The sequence below is a fragment of the Anarhichas minor genome, unplaced genomic scaffold (assembly GCF_050575085.1).
Source record: "Anarhichas minor isolate MPS153535 unplaced genomic scaffold, ASM5057508v1 ptg000033l, whole genome shotgun sequence".
Taxonomy (NCBI): domain Eukaryota; kingdom Metazoa; phylum Chordata; class Actinopteri; order Perciformes; family Anarhichadidae; genus Anarhichas; species Anarhichas minor.
The window spans coordinates 1764627-1791606 of NW_027466479.1; the positions used below are offsets into that span (position 1 = coordinate 1764627).

The window sequence follows — 26980 nt, forward strand, 5'->3', positions numbered from 1 at the left end:
ACATAGCTACATCTATCGTTGCATACCTAATATTATCTGCGGTTTGAAGATTTGCGGCCCGTTTTAAAGCACTGCTCCTCCACTGATCAAGAGAAAAGGGACAGAGGGAACGGTGGACTACAGAGTTTGAGGTACGGAGCTACATTTTGCATCAGCGGCCCCTGCTCTAGACATTTGCTTTGTGTGAAGTGAAGAGGCAGAAGCCCCCCCTCCCCCTCCGATGGACCTGCAGGAGCTGATGCTGTGCATTGTGGGATATTTCCATCCATTCCCTCTGGGGAAACGAGGGAGAGGAGAAGGGGGGGAGGAGGGTTTCACCGCTCGCTTTCCATAGACTGGCAGGCCCTCTGGCAATAACATATACATATATGATAATGAAATGCCACATTTTTCATTGGAGTCGGGGGTGGCGTTTTAAAGGGCAGGAGCAGAGCGTCGTCTCTGTCATGTGATGCGGGGAGAGGAGGAGGACCGCTCAGACTCAGCCGTAGGGGCGATGAAGAGCAGTCCGGCGTTCACACTGCCTCACATCCCCCGCTGCTCGCACCATCAACAATAACACAAACACAGATATGCGCACCACAAACTCTATGCAATCAAGCTCATGAACGTGGATTACATTTTTGTTTTCTGCCTACATCGTATTTATTTACGAGTGCGTCTTATGCTGCACAATGTCTGTATGCAGAAGACGCAAAGCACAACCGTCAGGCTTTTAATATAAATTCAAACAAAAAACAGTAACCGTTGTCTAAAATAATCAAATCAGAGTTGGATTTAACATTTGTCATGTTGCAAAACTAATTAAACGCTAGTTGTTTAAAAAGTCTCTTTAATGACATATATTATTTGAAATGCTCAAAAAAGATTAAGATGGGTTTAAATCAGGGGTCACCAACCTTTTTGAAACTGAGAGCTACTTCAAGGGTACCGAGTAGTACGAAGGGCTACTTATTTGATACAAACTTCCTGAATAACAAAGTTGCACAGATCACCTTAATAATAATAATATATGTGAAGAGACTGTTTGATCACATGTCAGTTAATTATTCCTCACAATAATTATTAAGAATGATTTCCACAATGATGGTATAGCTACACATATATATTTAAACATGCAACTTTTATTTCTGTTAATCTGTTTCAACATTTGAAAGTCAGAGGTATCACATCTCTGATATTTTTGTATCATCACATGATTAAAGCCGGTTACTTTTGCACATAGCGCCTGCTGGTGAATGATGCAGTGGTAATGTAGCAATTTTGTGAAGTCTGGGTCACCTTTGCATTGCGCAATGAAGCCGCATGCCGGCCCGTCATCGCGGGAGCCCCGTCTGTTGTCACCGACACCAGCTTTTCCAACGGTACCTTTTTCTCAACGAAGAAACTAGTAACGAGTCTCGTCTATATCCGAGCGGGGGATCCAACCCTTCGAGGCGCGCGAGCTTCTTCGGGCGCCCGCGTTCAAACCTCTAGTCTGGGCCTTTTCGGTCGGATTGCGTTGCCTCGCCTCTACCCCCGCCACCCCTGAGTTGTTGCCCCGCGGCCTGTTCCGAGGATTTACAGACCTGACGACGGGGTGCGCTCGCGGCGCGCGTCTGGCGCCAACGGGAAGCGCCCGCCATTCGGAACCTGAAAACCTAGTGCGGCGGCCTCGTCCTGGCTGTCCGTCGTGCGCCTCCGGGTACCCAACTCTCTTATGACAAGAAATATTGTCATTTTAAAATCTACACTAATGCAAGCGTTTTTGATTAAAAAAAGAACAGCAACTACAATTTTAGACGGTGACTAGTGCTATTTTTAGAACATGTCTCGCGGGCGACTCACGTGGTCCCTGCGGGCGACAGGGTGCCCGCGGGCACCGTGTTGGCTACCTCTGGTTTAAATGATCATTGTCAAAAAATAACCTCAACAACAACGACTGGTACACACTCAAGTAGTTATTAACTAACAATAACAGGGCACAGCGTCAAAGTTCTTTCTCAGTAATCTGACAGAAATAATCTGGACTCAAGGTTCCCTTAGTCATGTCAGCTCCATGTTACAATAATAAGTACTTTTTGGGGGTATTCTTTGAGGGCATCTCATGTTTTTCAAAAAATACAGAAATACGGAATTCCAAATTGTAAAAAATGATTAGGAAATAAAATAATAAAACGTATATTAAGCAAAATATTCTAAAGTAATGTGATAAATTATTATAACTCAACTCTTTATTACAAAAAGTTATTTTCTTATTATATTTTTATTGGACTTTATTTTTATTCACTGTAGCAATGTTTACATTTTTTGTTTATATATTTATTGAGATATTCCTGATTACATGATTATCAAACACTTTTGGGACTCCTACAGTTTATGCTGCTAAGTTTTCTTCTTCAGATGGGTGCTAAAACGTTTGATAACAGCAATTACTAAAAGTAAAACTGTAAAACTATTGATAGACTATTGCCTGATTGATTTACTAATCATGTTTCAATTTCTTCTTAAAGCTCCATACCAAACAATCTCAGTCGTATAAACAGTACAAACTGGATTCATATTTCAAAATGCCAAGTATTAACAGACTGATCTACTGTCCATGTTGTCATTATGTACAGTTTAAGAGCTATATACAATAATGCATTCAAGTCGTGTTTGAAAACCACCAATCCTTCTAATTACATCTGTAACTGGGGGAATACTTTGTCAATTTGTTTTTACATTATTATAAATACCTCTCAAATCATGCCAATTAACATGAGTTAATTAACATGCTTCCGTAGTTTATTTCACAATGTAAGGAGTCAAATCCAGATCAATAGTTTTGATCATTTAAAAAAAAAATTTAACCTGAAAGTTTTTTTGGGTAGAATATAATTTTGATTCAGTTCTGGAATTTTTTTGAATATATTTTCTTTTTCATTTTTCACTTTCAGATTTTATATTTTCAGATTCAAATGAATTAATTAATTTACAGTTTTAAATCTTTTTTTCGACTTTCGTCGTTTTTTTTCAGTTCAGACTTTTGACCCTGATCTGGTGTGGGGGGCGTGGCATCAACTGAAAGGGGCGTGTAATCATGAGTGACAGCATTACAAAGAAGGCTGTCAACCACGTTGCCTTCAGGTAACGTAGGCACCGTGAGAATTATGATTCAACACTTTCTATACATCATATTCACGTGAATGCAGTGGGGAAAAACACTGAACCCAGCTATCCTGAGGGAAACGTCGGAAGGAACAGCTACTGGTTCGATTAGTCTATCGCCCCAATACCAAGGTCGGACGACCGATTTGCACTTGAGGACCGCTACGGGCCTCCACCAGAGTTTCCTCTGGCTTCGCCCTGCCCAGGCGTAGTTCACCATCTTTCGGGTCCTATCGCACGAACTCACGCTCCACCTCCCCGACAGTGCGGGCTAGACGGGCCAGTGGTGCGCCCGACCCCGCGGGGCCGGGATCCCACCTCACCCGGTGCGCTGGCCCTCACTTTCATTGCGCCACGGGGTTTGCTTCACCCTCTGATTCGCGCGTGCGTTAGACTCCTTGGTCCGTGTTTCAAGACGGGTCGGGTGGGTTGCCGACATCGCCGCAGACCCCTGACGCCTTTTACTTGAGCCGATCCCCGCCCCGCCTGGCGCATATTCTCCGTGGCGGTGCGCCGCGACCGGCTCTAGGTCGACTTGGAAAGGCTCGCGGCTCCGGCCGCGTGCTTTACAGCTATCCCCGGGGCCGTGGACTAAGTGATCGCTATCGACCGGGGAGGACTGTCCTCAGTGCGCCCCAACCGCGTCGCCAGGGCGGGGATCGGCTCAAGTAAAAGGCGTCAGGGGTCTGCGGCGATATCGGCAACCCACCCGACCCGTCTTGGAACATGGACAAAGGAGTTTTTCCCCCCCACTGTATTCACGTGAATATGGTGAAAGTGTTGAATCATAATTCTCGCGGTGCCTACGTTACCTGAAGGCAACGTGGTTGAGGAAGGTCCTCAGCCTTCTTTGTTATGCTGTCACTCATGATGACACGCCACTCTCAGTTGATGCCACGCCCCCCACGCTAGATCAGGGTCAAAAGTCTGAACTGAAAAAAAGATTTGAAACCGAAAAAAAAAGATTTCAATTTGAAAATACAAAATCTGAAAGTGAAAAATATAAGACCTCAAATATCAAAATATATATGAAAGTAAAAAATGAAAAAAAAAATGTATTCAAAAAAATTCCAGAACTGAATCAAAATTGTATTCAACCCCAAAAAACTTTTCATTCACTTATTTTTATTTTGAATACATTGCTGTACTTTTCAATGTTCAAGACCACAACTTGAACTTTCAGGTTCAAATTATTTTTTTCAAATGATCAAAACTATTGACCTGGATTTGGCTCCGTAACAATGTCTTATTTTTATTTTTATTATTGGCCATGTTCCGTACATAAGTCTGTTCCCTAGTTTTATCAGCTATAATGGCACAAACAATTGCTTTATGGCTCATTGTATTTACATTGTATTTTTCATATTGCTTGGATTTTTTTGACATTGTAAAGTCGTTCCAACTAACTCTAAGGTTGTATACTGTTAGAATGTTGCATTGTACTGTAGGTATGTGGCCTCTTCTCAGCCCCAAAAAAACCATTAACATATTAATACATTTTACCGAAGACAACACCACATTATGTGTGTGTGTGTGTGTGTGTGTGTGTGTGTGTGTGTGAGCAGCTCCATGTATCTGTGTTTGAGTGCCTCTCTGTTTGTGCACTGGCATCTTGTTGCCATTCAAGAGATGACACAATTGCAGTGGGTCATAAACAGCGGCTTCATTAGCCTGTTCAGGCAGTGCGTTACGCGCTACATTTAACCACTTCTGCCCCCAGCGCTCCTCCTGCACCCCCGCTCCTCAGCACCCACAAACCAGTCACCAGAGAGCACAATTAAATTTCATGACTGCGCATATTTGCAATTCCCGTTTCATTTATTACAAAGGGCATTCTTTAATGTCCCTTTTTTCTCTCTCTGTCTCCAAGAAAGGTATTTCCATTTTAGTGAGGCATGACCGATACCAAGGAAGACGTACCAGGCGTCGCACAAAGAAAACATCTAAAACCTAAAACCACAGATGTTTAAGCTAAGCTAGGCTAACCCTGTCCTGACTCTACTGTATTTGATGCACAAACATGGAACTGATAACTTTGTCTTACTGTCATACAAAAAGCAAATGAGCATACGTTCCAAAATGTTGAACTATTCCTTTAACTATAAACTATTTTACATTTATATTAGTGCTGGGCAAATTAACGCGTTATTATCGCAGTTTTTAAATTTATTTATTATTAAGCTACATTTTTAACACAAGAACCAGGCAGCTGTGTTCGTGTGGCGTCACTTCCTTCTCCCCCCCGGGTCCAGAACCCCTCCTGCCCTCCGTCACCGTCCTTCACTCTTGTCTCACACACTAACACAAACACACACACACACACACACACACACACACACACGCGCGCGAGCGCGATCGTCTCGTTACAGATCAAACATGACTGTTGTGAAGTGGAGCTTCTAGTGAGGAACAAGACACATCTTGTTTGAACGGAACACTTTACTGTCTGAACTGCAGTATTACAGTGTTACAGTGAACACAACATGCTCTTGCACCCGACGTGGTTTTCTACGTATCAACATTGTTAGTGTCAAGAACACGTACCATTCTACTTCCTGTCTCTTCAAAGTAAAAGCACTTCCGTTTTCATACTCTTCACAATAAAAGTAAATCATGCAATCAAACAATTTACAACAGTGACAATATTAAAATACATATTGTCGAGTTTTTAAAGTGTTTTTGTTTGTAATATGTATAATAAGCATCATTTAGTTATCGCTACTGATAATTTAACAAACATAAAAAAAAGAAGTAGATATGTTTGCAGTTTTCAAGGTGTATATTTAAATTGCATCTATTACACACATGAAGATAAAGTTATGAACACCGGCTGAATATCTATTATCAGAATCATTATAACTGTATAACTGCTACTGTGTAAAGGGAATACTGCTGTTAAAAATAACCTTATTTGTTTAAAGTGTTTGCAAACCAAATGTTATTGCACTTTTGTTCATATAGCAGTACTTTCAAGATAAAAGTGCGCAATACACTACTTTTGAATTCATTATTGAACTTTGCCATAACAATGCGATTAATCGCGATTAATCGCAAAAAATCCATGCGATTAATCGCGATTAAATATTTTAATCGTTGCCCAGCACTAATTTATATATTTTTAATTTAGTTAAGTTGTATTTTTTAATTTATGAGTGATTACATTTTCATTCTAAATCAATCTCTCTTCAGCGTGATACAACAAGAGACTTCTCAAAATGGGCTTGCATGACATTTGACTACCTAGACTTCAGTTGATTGATGGGAAACACTGGATTAGTCATGAAAGTTAGAACCTCCCTCTCCTCTTCAGCCACTGAAACACTCACCACGCCTTCACCACCTCTCGACTACTGCAACAGCATCCTGTACGGCTCATCCACCAAAATCATCAACAAACTACAATACATCCAGAACTCAGCTGCCCGTCTGCTCTCCCACTCCACCAGAGACCACATCACCCCAGTCCTTCAGAACCTCCACTGGCTCCCCATACAGCAAAGAATCCAGTTCAAGATTCTTCTCATCACATATAAAGCCCTCCACAACCCTGAACCCCTTCATACCTCCTGCATCGACACGCTCCCAACCGCAACCTCAGATCCACCGACGCCAACCTCCTTACCCCCCCTATACTCTGTCCACGCATCAGACCTGGGGGGACAGGTCCTTCTCCATTGCTGCCCCCTCCCTCTGGAACTCTCCCCCTCAGCACCTCAGACATTCTCCGTCACTCGACACTTTCAAAACTGCCCTTAAAAGTCACCTATTCCAATCTGCTTTTAACCTGTGATGCCAGTTATGTATGTTTTTGTTTATGTCATCTCTTTTGTTTGTATTGTAATTGCTTTTATTGGTTCTGTTTTTATCATGTAAAGTGCCTTTGAGTTCTTTTTTAAAGCACTAGACCAGGGGTCGGCAACCTTTTCTATCCAAAGAGCCATTTTGCTCTATTTTCCACCCAAAAAAATTTGTCTGGAGCAGCAAAAGCTATTTGATATCACAGCTTATAAAGTTGTATATAGTTATATTATATATACAAAAACTATAGTTTGTTGTATTTATGAAAATATAGAACAAGGATAAAGACAATTCTTGACATTTTTTTGCAATTTTACCTGATATAACAATATCAAACTCTTATGAAGAGGAGAGTTTGCTGCAGCAGCTGAGAATTCGCTCTTTTTCGCTCATCTCCAGCATGACACTTTTCAGCACATGCTGTGTGCTTGTTCTGGAAGCATACAGGTAAGTCAGCATCGTTGGCAGTGAAAGCAAATGAAGACGTCCACGCAGAGTTAAACTCTCTATTTTCCTCCGTGACTTTTCTTTTTTTGGATTTATCCATTGACAGATAACAGAGGGCGGGGGTCTGAAAATCATGATTAGCCACCTGCAGGGAAAAGCGCTTGACAGGGGTAGAGGATTTAACTGCCTGTGGGAATAATTAACAAATAAGATTCTGTTCATTCTTGCTTATAAATTATATTCTCTCTGAACACGTTTCTCTTTTTGGAGAACGTCATGTGAGATAACTTCTTAGATCAGCGCAATTTCCCTGCTCTTCTTTCTATTTCCTCGTCTCAGCCCCGTGTGTCACGGTGTGTGTAAACCTCGCTGGAATCAGGAAACTTGTCAGAATACCCATATTTGATTGGCTGAGCTGCATCACGTGATGTGATTTGCAATGCATTGATCGGTGTGTTTCCGAACAAGTGCCGTAACGGCTGAAATAGAGGCGCCGGTGTCTAAGACTCGGTGTCTAATATGTATAATTCCGAATTATCTATCGTTTTTAGTTCCTGGGTCCAGATCCGGTGCGCCAGTTGGGGCCCTCAGGGAGCTGCAACAGAGAGGCTGAAGAGCCGCATGCGGATCACGAGCCGCAGGTTGCCGATCCCTGCACTATACAAATAAAATGTATTGTAATTATTACCAGTCATCTCCGAAGCCTTCTGTTATGAACCAGTAGCTTTCTGTAATTCAAAGCACCGAAGAGAGACAGTCCAGCATTCTGGTAAATGTCAACAGTGTGGCTCAACACATGATTGTGTGACCAAACCAGCACATTTAGATACATCCTTGTGCTCATAATCAATCCATTAAAAAGCTAATCTCATAAAATATCTAAAACATTTGTGAATAAGTGTGTAGCATGTGCTTTACAAGGTACATGCTATTCTTTTTGAAATGTTTACTCTCCTGTGTTGATGCCTGATTCTGATGGGTTTTCTTCTGGAGCTCTCTATAACATTAACCTGCCATGCCAATCTAATTTTGGTAAAATACCTGCATACGTTAAGCTCCAACTCTAACAAATCCCTGACAAATAGGTAGTCTCTTCTGTGTCTTTATTATTAGCAAAGAGCAATTTACAATGTACAGAATACTCATTTTTATTTCCTCATTGTTAGCCGATTTAGCCGCTGACTGTCACTTTTGATGGTGAGTGTGACAAACATTGCCGACGGCAGATTTTACCAGCTGTAGATTAATTAACGTTAGTTCCGTGAGAAGGTTTCCGGCAGGCGAAGACGAAACTTCTGTTGTCTGGTTAATATGCTCTCTACAGTGTCTGTCCATGGCCCGAGATCATTTGTAAGGAAAAGCAAATTGGTCTCATTCAGATGAATGCATTTAAACAAGGAAAGCATCAACATATAACAGTATCTTTCTAGTCTTATGTCTATTAGTGCTACGCTCATTACTTAACACAAGTTAAGGCCACAACTTACCCCTTTGTTCAACTGTGGTGTGTTCACAAAAAGATGTTAAACTAAAGTTTATTTTGAATATGTAATGGAGGATATAGAATGCCTTCTGCCCACGCAGCAGGAGTCAGGGACTTGAATGCTATCTTAACGAAGAGCGATAAAGAAAAACTGTCTGTTACACTGTTTATGGCCATGAAATACTGAGGGGGTCCGAAAAGTGGCCGCATGTATGCTCACCGCTAAGAGGGCTGTTAGAATGAGCCAGGTTCAGAGAAATGGACAGCCGGGGCCGCTGGGGACCACGGCAGCAATCACACACTCCTGTTTACTCCGCAAATTGGCCCCTGAGAGGGGCACAGGCGTCTGTAGCGCCTAGTTAAAGTGATTGAGGTGACTCCTAGCCATTGATTTTCTCTTCGTCTTCGCCGTCCCGCACGGCCACCCTTGACCGTGTCCCGTGCTCCCTGCGGGCTAGTTTAGCTGCCCCGGCTTGCCTTTAAATCACATTAAACTGTGGTTAAACTTTGGCCATGACTAAAAGACAACCGTCATTGATGAGGTTCTCATGCTTTAAGCACTTCATACGCCCGAGTAAAAGCCCCGACTGTCGGGCTTATTGATCGCGCGGTCCTTACGGCATTAAGGTCACACTTGAATACAGATAAGAGAATGTAGAGAGCAACAAATTCAGATCGCTCTCCGGGTTTTGTCTCCATTCCATGAATGCACCAATGATACTGATTAAACCAATCAGACTACTAATAAAAAATCCCTCATTGAGAAAATAAAAGCAGGCTAAAGGTTAGATTTTTGCACTAAGATAAGATACCCACTGGCTGCTTCACTCTAAATACCATAACATCTGATGAGTAATGATGCCTATTTTTCTTTCAATTTACTCAATATAGTAAAGGCAGCCAAGCGTGCCACTTCATTAAGTTAATTAGGCTAACTTAATTACAGTCTTTCACAGGTCAAGCGATAGAGCTTCTGATTGATGGCGCAGCGTGTAAAGGTAATCTTCCTCTGAATCGGGAATGACATAAACGAACATCAGCTGCTAAAAAAACATAAAAAAAGACAAACACTTGAGGTCTATTTGCTTCATAAACACCCAGTAGTGAAAATAGGCAAAGACTATCCTTAAACACATAACTGCCATGTACACATATGGAGGGCTGAATATACTCCGAGGTCGTAAAAGAACTTCAAATACAAAGCGATTGCTGTGTAGGAGTGGGCCTGTGGCTGTGGAGGAAGGGAGGAAAATGAAACTTTTACGGACAGTAATTCCAACAGTTGCAATCCTTTTGATGACAACAACTCTAAGTGCAGCTAAAGTAGTGCATCCCACACAAGTTCACAGTTGAGTACTTTAAACACTGCCTGGGCAACTTTAAGAGCTTTTGGCATTTCAAACCTTTTATCCAAATCTTCTGGTGTGATTCAGCGTGGAGCCCAGCATGCCAGGCGACGCTGCAAGGGTGTAAATAAAGCCTTAAACAAGCGCCCCTTGGCACGGTAACAGGCTTAAATTAAAGGCCATCCGTATATTAAGGCGACACTGTCACTTTACTACTGAAATCAATTCAGCGAGGGCCTGCAGCGACAGCGGGAGGGATGTGGCCTTGGTCAGAGCGGGGTTTATCTAAGCCGAGCAGGCCGAGAGAAACACAGTGTCTATAATGAACTCAAGCCTGTCTAATAAAGCCTTTTATTGCCCCTCCGCACAACAGAAACAACGTCTGCAACGACACCAACGCTCAGCTCCTGCAACACTGTAAACCAGCAGCTCCTCTGTAATTACTACTGCTGTACAAACATCTCAACAATACGAGCACATCGTAGGGACAAAACATCAGCAACAAGACATTTTGTTATACATCAGGACTTCACAGAGTCCTGGACAAGAGAATAACAGAAATCAAAGAGCACTTGTGTCTTAGAGTTTGTTTTCTTAAGCAGGAAATATAGTAGTATAGCAGGGGTGGGCAAACTTTTTGGCTCGGGGGCCACATTGAGTTTTAAAATTTGACAGACGGGCCGGGCCAGTAGCAGATGAATGGAGTGTTTGTGTGAACTAATATAAATTACAAGTAAAAGCCATTACCTAAAAAGAATAGAAAACTTACATTTAATTTCAGTGGGAACAGTGTTGTTGGTCACCCTTTTTTGCCAGTGCATCAACATTTGGTGTCAGTTTGGTTGTGTCACTTCTCAGAACAGATCTGAGGTGTTCATCAGTGAAAGACTGTGGTCTTTTTAGCAATTTGCTTCTTTGAAGGGATCATACAGATGATTTATTTTCACATCTAACATTATAGGATCTCTTGGTGTTGTGATCATTGATAACTGTTTCCCATGGTTGAGGAAACAATCAGCACTTTCTGTAACCAGATTCAGAACGGCGATGTCATCTTCCTATAGCTGGCTAGCTACGGAGCTCCATCCATGAAAAACATTGCCACAAAAATAGCGATGAGCTCGGAGGTGTGACTCCCGGAAGATAATATGAAAATGGTAAAATGCCAGTTTGATCATCTGCTTAATTGCAAATTGCCACCAAGACAAAGACATTTGAAACAGCTTTTAGCATGCTTTCTTGTGGCTGGATTCTGGTGATCATTAGATCCAGATCCAAAGATCATAACAGTTTATAAATGGCCACAAGGTGGCAGTATCTGTACCAACACCCAATAATTCTAGCCTGATGTTATTTCCAACATTCTGATTAATTATTTTGCATTTTGCTTATGATTTTCAAATACCATATCGATACAATACCTACATTTTATTACCCATACCAAAGCAATTCTATTTTCAGTACCCCTGATTGTGGCATACTCTAGTGCCACCAGCCTGTCAAAGCTTTTACTTAATCAGTGAAGCATCTACTGGATTGATTGACACACACTTTTGGACAGACATATGGTTCCCATAGGATGCACTGACTTCGGTGATCCTCTGACTTTTCCTTTAGCATTACAAGGCAGTTTGCATATTATGTCAACATCTACTCAATGAACTGGCAGAAAAAAATGGTACATTTAATCATGGTTGGTGATCCGCTGACTTTTCCTCGAGCATCACCATGAAATGTCTGTTTGACTGTCATGGTATTTGGTAGAGACATTCATGTTCCTCTCAGGATGAATTGTAATAACTTTGATAATCTTCTGACTTTTCTCACGACACCATCAGGTCAAAGTCTCAATTTGTCCAATATGGTTGACCTTGCCCAAATACCCAGTGCAATCACAAACTAATGGCATTGCCATCAGCCTCGGCTGTATGTTGTGTTTGGTGCTAAAAATCTAATATTAGTATGCTAACACACTAAACTGAAATGGTGAACATGGTAGACATTATACCCGCTTGGTATCAGAATATGTTAGCATGCTGACTTTAGCTGAGCCTGAGAACCGCCTCACAGAGCAGCTAGCATGGCTGTAGACTCTTAGAGCGTTTCACACCTAAAGGTCCGGTTCCTGAATCAAACCAATGTGAGGTTGATACATTGTGAACACAAACTGGACCAGTTGGAAAATTGACACAAAGGCAAAACTGAAACGGTCCATAAATTGTAAACAAAAGTCAGGTGGTAGAAATGTCATTAGATTATTGTTCATACAGCTCCTCATATGACTCAACAGTTGCCTCGACGCATGTGATGTGCTTTCCCAAGCTGTGACAGGACTGTGTAGACAAAGGAAATTTGCTAAATTTGAGTCATTTAGCAGCTGGCTAGTTAGCCACCATGCTTTCATGCTAAACTAATCCGACAGAAAATTAGCCAAAAAACGTTGTCACTCATCTAGCTATAGCAATGTGCTTACCTCCCCTTGGACAATAGTGTGTGGATGAAGAATTAAGTTGTACATTTTACTCAATAAGCTTCCTAATTCCACCATGCTACACTGGTTCCAGAAAATGAGCCAAACAGTGGGTGGATTGCCAGTGGCAGTACTTGGTCTAAACGGTTTGCCTGTCACTCCCTGCCGCTAGGAGACTACGGAGCTGTCGACTGCTTTCTACTGGCAAATTGGTCTCATTGTGGCAGGGAATGAGGTGGAGGCACCGCATGGTGCACTGGCTAGCTAATTATTGTTTTGGTTTTTTTAAACCAATGAAATGACAATGGTATTCACACCTGAAATTAACCACTCCAGAGTTAGAACAGCTGTAGAATTTGTCCTGTACTCACACTAACCCAAACAAATCGCACCAAGGCACAAACGCTCCAGGGTTCGATTCAACCGGACTAAACAAGGCCGGTGTGAACATGTTTTAATAGTCTGGACAGTAGCGGGCCGTGCATTTTATACCTAAACTCCATCCTCCTTTCTTTGTTGACAAAGAGTTTAATCCCACGGTTAAATCCCAACTCACAAATCCGTTTCTCCTCCTTCCGTCATTGAGTGTTAAAAAAACAAAGCTAGGTAAAAAAAAAAACAATAATCTACACCAAGCTAAATGCAAGAAATGTCATAATTTCTTCCATATCTTTCAATTTTAACTCTCACTACTCCGACTAAGACTCTGCTGTTAAGTTTCGTTTCACGATAGTCACATGCTCGCTCACTGACCAATCACAGCACACGCTGCACCTCACTGCAGAGCTGCACCTGAAAACTGAGCTGCACGTAATGCTGACATACTTGTAGTCCAGCTAGCAGGCTCTGACACGTCAAAGAATACGCCCAACATGTCAAACTAAAGATCTGATTGGTTGAACACTATGACAATCAACAATATCTTCCCCATTCACTTAAACTGCACATGGATTCACTTGTGAGTCTGCAGGCCTCGGGCCTCTCTTCTTACCTAGAGACACAGAGGGGAAATCTGATTGGATAAAAGCTCTACTTAAAACAAGTTGCACTGGAAGCAGAGCAACTGAGGAAGACAGGAGCTGTGCAATGAGAAAATAAGATAATGGGGGAAATAATTAGAATACATGTAGTGTGTTTGTGAAAAATGATTAAATTATAAAATAGCTATAACTTTGTGATTCTGTTTAGGCCAGCAGAGAAGGCCTTGCTGGCCCTGACGGCCCACCACTGAGTCTGGATGATGTGGATGGATGACACTTGGTATGACTGAGACCTTAATGTTTATAACTCTACCAATACAAATAGAGAGGTATGCTGTCCATGTTATACTTATATACCTACTAGCAAACCTCTTGAATCTTTAGTGCAATACAGAAACATGTTGGCTTTCATTTAACCAAACCTGTGCTCTGCATCACATACTGAGGGATATGTTGTGCCTCTTCCTGCATACCTCTTCCTTCAGATGTCATACGTCTTCCTCTCGGATAAGAGCAGTGGCTGTGGGGAGCTCAAATCACATCCTGTAATATTCTTTGTAGCAGACTGCCAGGCAGAGGGGTTGACCATACGGTATCTCTGCCAGCAGCTATATCTCAGTGGCAATGATAAGGTAATACTGTGCACTTAATGCTGGCATTTAAAAAAACATTCTCCCCCCCACAGGCAAAAACGGTGCATGACTTGGCATTTAAAAGCAGATAATAAAACTTTCCTTAAATACAGCTCTCATCTCAGAGTGCTTTTTAGATGCCCTTAGTGGAGTCAATTATCTCCCTACACTTGCTATTACTGAGACACTCTGAGCACCTTGTGCCTTAAAAAGGTCTGTACACCATGCTCTCTCAAAAATGTCACATTCTTCACTGCCTCTCAAAATGTAGACCCTGGAACATTAGAAAAGGCGTACACGTGTTGGCTTCTTTCACCCATTTGTTGCTTGAATATGCCTCTTCAATGTGCCGGAAGAACTCAAAGAGAATATTTAAGATCCTTCAGAATTGGAAACCATTGACCCCTTACATATATTTCCAATGTAGAATATAAACACATTGGAATAACCAAGGCTTTGAACAGGCTTACAGTTATTGAACACATGTGATCTTTGCTTGCTCAAGAAATGGAGAGAAAAAACGTTTTTGTCACGTCAACACAGCAAACGTTATTCTCCTGTCACAAGTGAAATGTCGACCTGCTCTGGGGCAGAGAGAGCTGAAGGCAAGAGGTTCTCTCATTTGATGTTAACAAGTAGGAGGGAGGGGGAGGAGGACGGGAGCAACTTCATAGGGACAAGATACTCCAGAGGGAATGAGAAACGAAAGTCTAAGAGGTGGCAGAACGAGGAAGATGACACAGAGAGTGCCAGAGAGAGGCGGAGAGAGAGCCACAGAGACCAGCTTAATACTCACTATTTGTCTTTACTGCTAAAAGTCTGCAGCATAAAAGTACAATATGTGGGTAAAATCAACAATAAAAGAAGAAAATACAGTCTAGAATAGGTTTCATTTGACATGGGGATTTGAATTCTACAGATCAGAAAACTCTGGTATATTGAGGGCTTGTAACAGGCATAGGGATCGTTCTGGAAGGCATCTGATGGACGATGTTATCTGGTCCAGATCAGAAAGCCCTGATATCATTTTGGAAGGCAATGACAAAAGTTTGTTTTTGATTTCTTATAGATCTAGTTTTTAGCAAGCAGGCCTTGAAGTATTGTCACATTAACCTTAAGTTAGGGATGCACTTTCTTTGTTCAGGGTATCTGCCGATGCCGATTTATCACAAGGGATGCCCTTTCCGCCATATAAAATATCTATGCATGGAACTCAAAGGGATCATTTTTATATGGTGACATGACGCTAGGGAATGCTGTGGCACTAAAGTCTGTCAGTCATCCCTTGTTCAGTTGAATGAAAGTTTCCAGCACTAAGCACTGGAAGTTTTTGAAGACAACACAGTAATTAAATTAATATTGAACACAATTACCGCTGATGCTGTAATTTGCAGTTTGGCAGCGTATAATTGTACGAAGCAGGTTGAAGAATAATTCATTCTTCCATTTCTGAACACAAGTTCTGATGGCTTTGCAAATTCACATCAAAGGTCAACAAGCAGCTGGAGCTGGTTAAAGCTGTCACCAAAACAGGAAATAGATTCTTGAAATGGTCAATTGTATCACAGTAAGCCCGCCCTAAAGCATCCCCTGCTTTATGGTCTGTCTGACTCTAAATGGACCATAATGTACTAAATGAACATCATGCTGTATTGAAGAAGACTTGAAACTAGAGATTGAGACCATAAACTCATGTTTACAATGTTTACTGAGGTAATAAATCAAGAGAGAAGTAGAGTCATTTTCTCATAGACTTCTATACAACCAGACTTCTTTCTGTAACCGGAGGAGTTGCCCCCTGATGGCCAGAAGAGAGAATGCAAGTTTTAAAACACTTTGACATCGGCTTCAACCGGCAGAACTGGAAATTACCTCCTGGTTGCATCTTTGGCAAGGAGAAAGCAATTGTTAGTTATGCGTACTATTCCATCATTTATTGTTGACTAGTTATTAATTATTATTAAGTTATTATCATGGCTCAAATAAGTCATTTGGCAAGCTTGCCAACTAACATATCCTCTCAGGTTATTAGTAGATTATTAGTATTTTGTACACGACGCATGGATCTGGCGTTGGTTGCTTCGTAACATTAGCTCATAAGTAAGTAAGTACCAGCCAGATCAGCCCCTGGAGTCTGGAGGAATTGGCCGTCATTATCCACTTTAGACAGTATATTGCTACGTTGGCTGCACACTAAAGGCACTCCGGAGCAAGCGTGACAGACATAGTATTTTGAGGCAAAACTGCTCAAAGACATAAATCAGTCCTCAAGTCGTTATATGCAACCGAGAAAGTCGGAGAAGGTCTCTATTTAAGTTATGTTACAATTAGTGCTGGGCAAGTTAACGCGTTATTATCGCGTTAACGCATTAATTAATTAACGCCGACAATTATATTATCGCGCGTTAACGCAGTTTTGTTTATTTTTATTATTAAGCGACATTTTTAACACAAGAACCAGGCAGCAAGCAGTGAACAGCTGTGGTTGTGTGGCGTCACTTCTCTGTGCTCAATCAGTACCGTCTGACTTACCCACTGTATCTAGTTTTAGTGACCAGTTGGACCCATCGTGCTGATAGTTTGTATTCCCCTCAGAAAATGGAAGCGAGTCGGCCTTGCTTGCTAAAATTAGCACTGATTCCCACTGGCATTTGATTTTTGTGTGTGCTATTTCAACACCTGTTGAGTTGCTCCTCAGCTCGGTGCTGTGTTAGTCCTGCATTACAAAAAGGACATAATCTAACAAGCATTCGCTGTCTCTCTTTCGTGAGTCCAGTTTCAGTGATGGAAAAACAGGCATGACTTCAGCACTTGGTACATTCCTCTGCAGTTTGCAATGCCTTGATCAAGTCATCATTCAGACTGTATGAGCAACGGAGACAGACAAACCCTTTATGTCAGTCTCACAGTTGTAATTTAGAGTCAGAGATATTGCCAATTTGTGACTGCTACGATATCTCGATGAAAAGAACAACAGACATACCAACAGACAAGGGCAAAATGTCTGCGAAACCACCACAGGTATATTGAAATAAAATCCAATATTTATTCTAATTCAGTTAGTTCAGATAATAAAAAGGGAGCTATGCATGCTTTGTCTGTATTTGCAGCTATAGTTCAGTAGCTAATTCAGCCAAGTTATTCCCCCATCCCCTCAGTTGCTTTCTGAGACATGCACACATGCAGTGCACACTCACCTTGGAGGAGGATGTGTCACACTCCTGGCAGATCCAGCCATATCCCGTCTGCTTGGGGGATTTCTTCAGCGGGGGGTCCAGACACCCGAAGTGATAGCAGAGCCGGCACTCGTCACACCTGGACAGGGAGGGCACATGTTACGCCTCGCACAAATAAAGCCCCCGTCCTCCTACAATGATGAGGCCAGCTCAGGGAGCTATGATGGATGATGACAAGGCAGCTAGTTGTCAGTCATGAGACTTTGTTAATGCGTTCCAACGTCCCTTTAATCACTCCGGTCCCTTGAACTTACACAGCCATTGACTGTCCAATGGTTCATATCATCAGCCAGATAAGTACAGGCCTCGTTAGTGTCAGATATATGACGGTCAGGTCTCCTCAAACTGAACTGAGTCTGTGTCCTCAGGTGAAGTAACAACGGTCAGACTACACATAGGACACACTGAAACACTTGAGAGAAAATATGCCCGCAGAAGATGGGTTGATTTATAAAATTCCTTTCACTGAATGTTAAAACCCCAGACAGATAAGTCCAAAAGATGCTATGTATTTTATTTAATGGGTGAAACTATTTGATGTTTCTCACATGATATAAGTATGAGTGTGGAACTGTTTAACCAATCACACGCTGGAGCAACCCCACAAGCAGCCAATCGTACAAGTTGATCAGCAAAGTGAACAAATCAATCAAAGTTCTGTGTGTTCACAGCAGAACCAATCAGCAGCCGGATACTCCCTCCTCTTCTGTCACACACTGTCTGTAGTAAAATCATTTCTATCAAAGATATATCATCTAAAGAGCATATTAAAGGAATAGTTTCACATTTTTGGAAACATGCTTATATGCTCTCCTTGGCTAGCCTAGCTTAAAGACTGGAAATAGCTGGCCTGGCTATGTCCCAAGATCAAAAGTACACCTACCAACATCTCTAAAGCTCTTGTGCATCTTAGCATGGTTTTAGCAGGAGTTATGCGTTGGAACTATCTCTTGACAAACAATATCTTATCCATCTGCTCATAATTCAATGAGCATATGTATCTGTTTTGGCCTCTGCACAGCAAGGATGGTACCAAACTGACTCTGGGTTGATGAACACAGTCATTGCATCCAATTTTGACCCGATGATGGCGTTAGATGAAAAGTCAGTGATAGTTCATGAACGACTGAACCAAAGTTTATGGCAATCCATCCAATAGATGTTGAGATTCTATACCACTAAAGTAAATCGTTTTGTGAGAAGTGCTATCGTCATGGCAGGTTTCTTTGCACTGCATGTCCACTCTGAGACCGCATTTGGAGTGGATTTATATACTTAAAGAAGGCGTGGTGATTTTAACCTAACTTGTGCTGTGTTTCAAAGGGAATCTCAGAGTTTTTATCTTATAGAAGAGTTGCTTGTTCCTCTACTTCTTTACTTTTTTTATCAGCTCATTGTGAAATTTGACTGTGGAAATATAGGAAGTCAAACATGTTTTTGTTAATGTTAACACCATCATATAGGCCTGTTTGGGGACCAATATACCCTATTACAACTGATGTCATCAAAAATATGTGGTATGCAACAGATGTGGCGTTTTGCCCGAGCCATCCAGACCAGTTAGCAAGCTTTAAAAATAAAATTGCTAACAGCATGAAACTGTATTGTTGTTGCATGTTGGGTTGTCAGAATGAATATTCTTCCAGCAGATTACTGAATTCCGACAGGATCATGACCGTTACAGTAGTTTAACGAGTGACCGTGTTAACTGGTGACTTTCAGCCAAATGCGTCAGCGGTTGTCCGTAGTAACCGACATAGCTGGTGGCCGTAGATGAATGACATAGATGAATAGATGTATTCAAAATTGATTAAAGGCTTTTATGGAGACACCGACATGTTCTGTTCATGTTTCCAACAGCTGCTGTCGCTATGAGCAACTGCGATGCATTCTGCTAAGAGTCCCCATTTAAACCAAATCTATGGGTGCAAGCTACCATCGTGTTGACTACTGAACTGATGACAAATGCCTGTGTTAGTGGCAGCCATTTTAAAAATCAAAAAGTAAAAACTCTGAGTGTATGCCATGGTGTTTGACGTTCTGTACATGACCGCAGATACATATGTAGTTGGAAGCATCTAGTGGCTTGTATGCTCTTAATGTCTCACTGGTGTAATGTCACACGCTAGTTTTCTCCACCACACCAATGTATCCTTATCCTTATGTTTGTATGACATCTTACGAAAAGATACTCATCTTTTTTGTGTGAAAGACAGCAAATCAAGTCAATATCCGCTCGTAAAGCGCATATGGTCTTTTCAAAATAAATGTCAGACACTTTACAGACACTTTGTTAGGTTTAGGCAACACACCACTTTGTTTAGGCGCAACAGTACTTGATGCGTTTTTTTATCGTTGGGTTAATATAACAACGGAAGTGCCGTAACTACGCAACGAATGTGACAAAAACATCAACACTGACTTGTAATGGGGATCAAACAGCAGTCTCCTGGCTAAAAGATGGCTGTTTGTTAGATCAATCCCCCTCCCCTCCTGGCTGACCTGTGTTGTGTGCTTTTGCAGTCTTCATACTTCATACATGGATAACATACAAAAACAATTAATGGGATATCTAGGAATTATGGCGCATTATTTTCGTAGGTATAGCTAGGAATGCTGGTGCCTGGTCTGATGAGTCTCGATTTCAGCTGCGACATTCAGATGGTGGGGTCAGAATTTGGTGTAAACAACATGAAAGCATGGATCCATCCTGCCTTGTATCAACCGTTCAGGCTGCTGCTGCTGGTGGTGTACTGGTGGGGGGGATATTTTCTTGGCACACTTTGGGCCCCTTAGTACCAATTGAGCATGGTTTAAACGCCACGGCCTACCTGAGTATTGTTGCTGAGCATGTCCATCCCTTTATGACCACAGTGGACCCATCTTCTGATGGCTACCTCCAGCAGGATAATGCACCATGTCACAAAGCTCAAATCATCTCAAACTGGTTTCTTGAACATGACGATGAGCTCACTGTACTCCAATGGCCTCCACAGTCACCACATCTCAATCCAACAGAGCACCTTTGGGATGTGGTGGAACAAGAGATTCTCATCATGGATGTGCAGCCGACAAATCTGCAGCAACTGTGTGATGCTATCATGTCAATGTGGAGCAAAATCTGTGAGGAATGTTTCCAACACCTTGTTGAATCTCTGCTACGAAGAATTAAGGCAGTTCTGAAGGGAAAAGGGGTCCAACCCGGTACTAGCAAGGTGTACCTAATGAAGTGGCCGGTGAGTGTATACCAGCGGTGGGCCAGCAGGGCCAGCAAAGCCTTCTCTGCTGGCCTAAACAGAATCACAAAGTTATAGCTATTTTATAATTTAATCATTTTTCATAAATACACTACATGTATTATAATTATTGTTCCCATTATCTTATTTTCTCATTGCACAGCTACTGTCTTCCTCAGTTGCTCTGCTTCCAGTGCAGCTTGTTTTAAGTAGAGCTTCTATCCAATCAGATTTCACCTCTGTGTCTCGAGGTAAGAACAGAGGCCCGAGGCCTGCTAGGTAGACTTTGCAGTTTAACAAAGAAAGGAGGATGGACTTTGTCTTTAAGTGAACAGCAGCTTTGGTAAGTGAAGTGCTTTTGTGTTTTTACATCTGCAGTAACGTTACTACTGTGTTCATCTGTCTATGGTGTCGTTTTTATGATATGGTTGATATTGTTCCCTCTGATGTGAATAATATTTGAATGGTGCTCTTCAGTGTGTTGTGGAATATGTGTTTTAGCACCGCAGTGTTGCTGGATTGATTTGTTGCTTTGTTGTCATATAAATATATGTGACTGGTTCTTGTGAGTTTGTTCTTGTCATTGTGTTAATTACATTGATTTTGACTATATGCATAGTTCATTAATGATGAAGCATCCCATCATGCGTGTATTCATGTATCTGTTTTCTTTTACAAAGCAAGAATGATGGTCTGGAGAAATGGGGATTGTGTGTATTATTGTGTGTAATCAGTAGGGAACAGCTAAATGATGCGGGGAGAGTTTGTAGCGTGTGTGGTTCTGTTAGTTTTCCTGCTAAGCTAGTTTAGCATAGCGCGTCTCCCAGAACACACGTGTCTCACGAGAGTACAATGTTGTTATTACGTGGTGGGCGTGTCAGACAGCACGTTGTCTGTTACATTGGGTGGGTTATCAGGTTGAGCGCAGTGGCTCCACCGAGAAAACATTATATTTCCCATAATTTAAGCTTCTGCATTTTCCAAACGCACTAGTATTATTCAAACGTATTGTTCGGTTCGTAAGCCTCGTATATATACACATATATATATATATCTGGCTCATGTTTGCTCATGTGTTCTACCACTCACTAATAGCACACAGATCTGGAAAGTCAATTTGTTTAGGTTGCATTTGTGATCTTTTGTATTTAATCCCCTTGCATAGATTGAGAGCTATTGCATTCATCATTGTATTTTACAAACTTTAAAAGGATCTATACAACGATGGAAAAAAAGAAAGCCACTGGGAGAGCAAGACCTCGTAAAAGCTCATCAAATGTGCCGTTGTTCTGTAACATCAGCTACAGGTAATGCTACTTACTTTTGGTTTTGTTATCATTTGGAAGGATACTTTACATTTACAGAGAACCACAGTTCACCCCCCCCCCCCCCTCTACTCTTTATCCTGTCCAAATGGGGCTTGAGATTGATATTTCATTCATATATATCCCGCGGTGTTGTTGGTACATTGCTCATTTGTAGTTTCACAGGTTAGAAATTGATCTTAAACTCTACCCTGAAGATAACTAAGGTCTTAAAACGTCTCTCTGAACCCAGCAGATACACTTGTCGTTACTGTCCTCTTGTGTTTCTCTCCCTGTCTTTAAACCCCTCACGCTGTTCTTCTTTGCCCAGTAATGGAGACGAATAGAGAGGGTTCAGGTTGACCTCCCTGGCTGTTAAGCTGTTATCAGATTTTCATTGGAGAATGTGAATCTCCTTCATTGATTAGGACATAATTAGCTCTAATTGTGGAGTGTGAGTGTGTATGTGTGTCTACCAGGCAGGGGGGGGGGGGAACTCGTTGAAGGGCAGTCAGCCTCATAAATGATTAAAGGAAAAGTCTGCTCTCTTTGTGCTGCAGTCACAGGTCAATCTCTCCTTGCGCGGATGCATCCATGCTTTTAATGTCAATGCAGCATTGACTTCCCTTAGCTGTTTCTTGCTGTTAGGTGTTTTACTAGCTCTGCTGACCGTAAACGAGATTCTTGGAAATAGAGTTAATAAAAAGAAAGACGGTAATGTACTTGTTCTGCAGAAGGGTTCACCATAAATGATATGAAGGTGTCCTGGTGGCCTAGCAGCCTAAAGGCCTTGTCAGTCTAAACGCCAGTAAATTGTGTGAATAAATCAATTTTAAAACGCAAACTCATCTATATGAGCCTATCCACACCAAATCGGAAACATTTGTATTTTGCAGTGCAGGTTTTTTTCCCTGCAGTTGTTTCAATTTTGGTGAATTAAGGATGACAATAAGAACAAACCAAGCAATAAAACTGACTTTTGCTCATGCTATCATCATATTATCTCGCGATATAACGGTAAATGGTAAAAGGTAAATGGATTTGTACTTGTAGAGCGCTTTTCTAGTCTTCCAACCACTCAAAGAGCTTCAAACCCATTCATACAAGGTGCCACCTGCCCATCAGAACTATCTAACCATTCATACACCTCAGGCACAGCCTACAGAAGCAATTTGGGGGTTAAGTGTCTTGCCCAAGGACACATCGACATGGACAGAGCTGGGATTGAACCGTCGATCTTAATTGACCAAAGGATGACCCGCTCTACCACTGAGCCACAGTCCCCCCCCACTCGAGATCACTCTGGAATTTCGAGTTAAAGAGATCAAACAAAAATCCATCTACTGAGGCTTCGAGTACTGACTTTGTGTCCAGACCGATCAGCTTCCAGTGAGGAGCAAATGGCAGCTACGGAGTGGCTTAGCTGTGTGCGAGACAACATGGAGAGGCGCCTGATGGTTCAAAGCAACAATGGCGGATCCTGCAGAGGTTAGCGTAGATGCTGCAAAAGCATCAGTTATGTCAGAACTGGAGAGTATTTCTACATTGAAAGAAGAGCAAATTACGGCACTAAAGGTTTTTCACAATGGGAAAGAGGTTTTCTCTCTTCTCACCAGTCGGCTCACCAGTCGGCTTTGGCAAGAGTTTGATCAACAGATGGTTCATCTAATTCCCTGGCAAGTATTTTGTGCCCGCCCTTTCCAATCAGTTTCCAGTGGCAGCTTCTAAGATGGTTGTGTGTGACAAACCATCTTGCACGTTATTTTATTTTACAGCATACCCCAACCTTTAGCTAGAGGCGGTTGGGGCAGTATGGACAGTGACAGGAAGACCTTTTTTTGTTTACAGATAATATTCTCCATAAACAGCGCTAGTATTGAACATCTGTTTACTTCAGGTAGGATAATGCATTACTAAATCCAGCAAAGGTTTGCAGATGGGAAAATTTACTGTGCGAAGCATTAGTGATGTTTCTGTGGTTACCTGCTTAACAAATTGAATATTTTGCACATGGATGTAGAATAGCAGTTCAACATTTGACTTAAACTATATTTGAAACATTCCAATATATTATTTTAAAGGAAATCTGCCAGCCAATGAGTAACGAGTATAAATATAATGTTTCAGGTGTTTTAAGGATCCACATACGTGTATATTTTCTTCTCATCAGACATCACACACACACACACGCACACACACACGCACTGATGGGCAGTATTTCTATTACTTGTATTTGAAATACGTATTTCAATTACTTTGTAATTTGTATTTGATAGGGCCGATAAAAAATCGAACGTAATTTGTAACAAAATACTTTAGAGTGGAGTCATTTTGTATTTAAAATACTCAAAATACTTTCTCCACGAATCAAAAAACAGTTCACGAGTTCAGTCTTCAGATCTTCAAGTTCAACAGATTGTCAAGTTAAATATTTTATCTGAGTGTGACAGATGTCAACTAGCTTGATGTATAATTGATGTCTGGGTCTGGCTACATAGCCTATTGTATATACGTACATGGTGATGGTTATAATATCAAGCTAGCGATCGATGCCAACATGCCAATGACGCTAGCATGCTGTCTAGGCTAGTGCATAGCCAGTGTTTAGCAAGTTAACTTCTCAGTCGAGTAGCTAGCTATAGGAAGAGGGAGATTGGGAGCTTGTATGTTCATGATAACCTTATCAAGAGATGTCTGACCATCTAATCTTGCACTGTATTACAAGGTATAACCTGGAGGACACCAGAAAAGACCTGCTTTCTCTTCAGCAGTATCCACTTATCAAGCTCCTTTTTGTTCGATTTAACACAACCCTCCCCTCTTCAGCTCCGGTTGAGAGACTGTTCTTGTTTGCAGGAATAATATTCCATCCGCACAGGAGGCGGTTAACACCAGAAATATTTGAAAAGTTAGTTGTTCTTAAAGGCAACTAAACTAGCTACTCAGTGGTTGGGTCTCAAGAACCAAAATGGAAGGATTATTATGTCATAAAGATATCAGTGTGAACCTGTATGAGACACTGTAATATAGAACTATGTGGCCTACCATGCCACTGGCCAAGGTACAGTAAAAGAGAAGTAAGTAGGCTACTCACTTGTTAAGTTACCTGTTCACTTTTGTATTGATTTACTATTTACCTTTTATTTGTATTCATTTTTCTGTGGCCAAACCTGAATGCTCTGCTATACCAAATTGTGAGAAAACGGAAAATCCAGAAAAAAGTATTTCCTATATTTTAAATACAAAATACATGTATTGTATTTTGTTACATTTTCGGTCACCAGTATTTTGTATTTTATTTTAATACAAAATACCCCTCAAATAAATGTATCAAAATACATTTTGATTTATTTTTGCCCATCTCTGCGCGCACGCACACGCACACACCACTGATGTTCAGGAAGCTGCTGATCTGCTCTCCTCGCCTCAGTCAATAAAAAGAACAGGAATTATTGAATCAGCGGGCGCTCAGCGCTCCTCCACACCGATTCTGTTTCATTCTGTTGGGATGTTCTGTCTTTTCATGCTGTGGTTTCAGGATGAGTATCATGAAATCATATTACATACTCTGTCCAAGAGGCTGTCTTGTGCGTGATTTATGGCAGCCATTGTTTGGATATCAATTACTAGCCCTCACCAACGAAGCCAGCTTTGTGTTGGACATATGCGCTGAAAGGCATTAGGCAGTTTGATGCCATCTGATCTGATGGCTCTACAGGCATGTTCAATACGGTGAATGGAAAGTGTGCCTCGGGCTTTGACTGAGGCCGATGTTCCACAGGAAGAGCTGAGAACGCGTCCAGTCTGAACATGAAGGAGTCAGCAGGTCACTCTGAGGGTCTCTCTGTATTCACTTTGTTCACTTCATGTTACATTTGTATCTATGAGAATCGTATTTGTGAGCAAACCAACAGCAGATTTCTGACATTCAAATTCTCTAAATTAATTTAATAATGTAATAACAAGTGATTTTATAAGACCTTCAGTCAAAAGAGGTATTCTGTACACAGTTCTATCGATGATGTGACATCATTCCACTGATCAATAGGTGACGGTCACATGCCAAGATATGCTGCAATGCACCAGCAAAGGCAGGAAGGAAGATGACACAAGCTAATTAGAATGGGTGTGCTGCATTCAAATACTTTAAAAAGCGGCTCTGCACATGTTTGATGAGTTTTTATTAAATATATATTTGGAATGTTATCATGTTATATAGTTGGTGTTTTAAGCCATTGAGGTTAAATTGAAAATCAGCAGTGGTGGAAGAAGTATTCAGATCTTTTAATTGAGCAAAAGTAACAATACTGCAGTGCAAAAATACTTTGATACAAGTATATAACTAAGTAAAAGTACTAAAGTAGCCTATTAACATCACAATATATTTAAGTAATCATTATGAAAGGCCCAAGAGGCTCACATGTTTTTTTGGAGTGACAAGACAGGTTTCCAGAAGGTTTCCACCAACCAGTGTATTGCGAGCTCGGCAGCACATAACATTAGTTAGTGCACTGGTTCTCAAACGTTTTCTGTCACACCCCACTTTGGAGGAAGAAAAATGTTCATGCCCCACCACCCCAACAAAATTGTAACAAAATGGTCCATGTTGAACTTTTATTGAAATAACAACATTTTGACTCCTCCATCTGTGCTTTTTCAAATAATAGAATAAAGAAAATTGCAATCACTTTCAAGTAAACCAGATTGCTCCATCAGACAAAAACAAATACAATGTGCAATCACTTTGTTAGAACAATGCAAATAAAGTTCAATCTGTGCAAAAAATAACTAATATTTGGCAGAAAATAGCTTATTGTGGCAGCAATTCACCTGTTTTGCAATGAATATCTTTCTAAGATAATAACAATAAAGTGCAACCTGTGAAAAACTAAACAAAACAAGTTCAAATATTTAGCAAT

At 41.3% G+C, this 26980-nt stretch overlaps 1 protein-coding gene across 6 annotated transcripts in view; it reads right to left on the reverse strand.

Moving 5' to 3' along the window:
* phf14 (PHD finger protein 14) overlaps nucleotides 1-26980 on the reverse strand; it is a 110807-nt gene that overhangs the window by 15293 nt on the left and 68534 nt on the right. For all 6 annotated transcript variants that reach the window (XM_076105594.1, XM_076105593.1, XM_076105592.1 and 3 more), the window contains one exon: nucleotides 17483-17600. In XM_076105594.1, the coding sequence (XP_075961709.1) occupies nucleotides 17483-17600 (118 nt within the window). The remainder of the gene's footprint in view (nucleotides 1-17482; nucleotides 17601-26980) is intronic.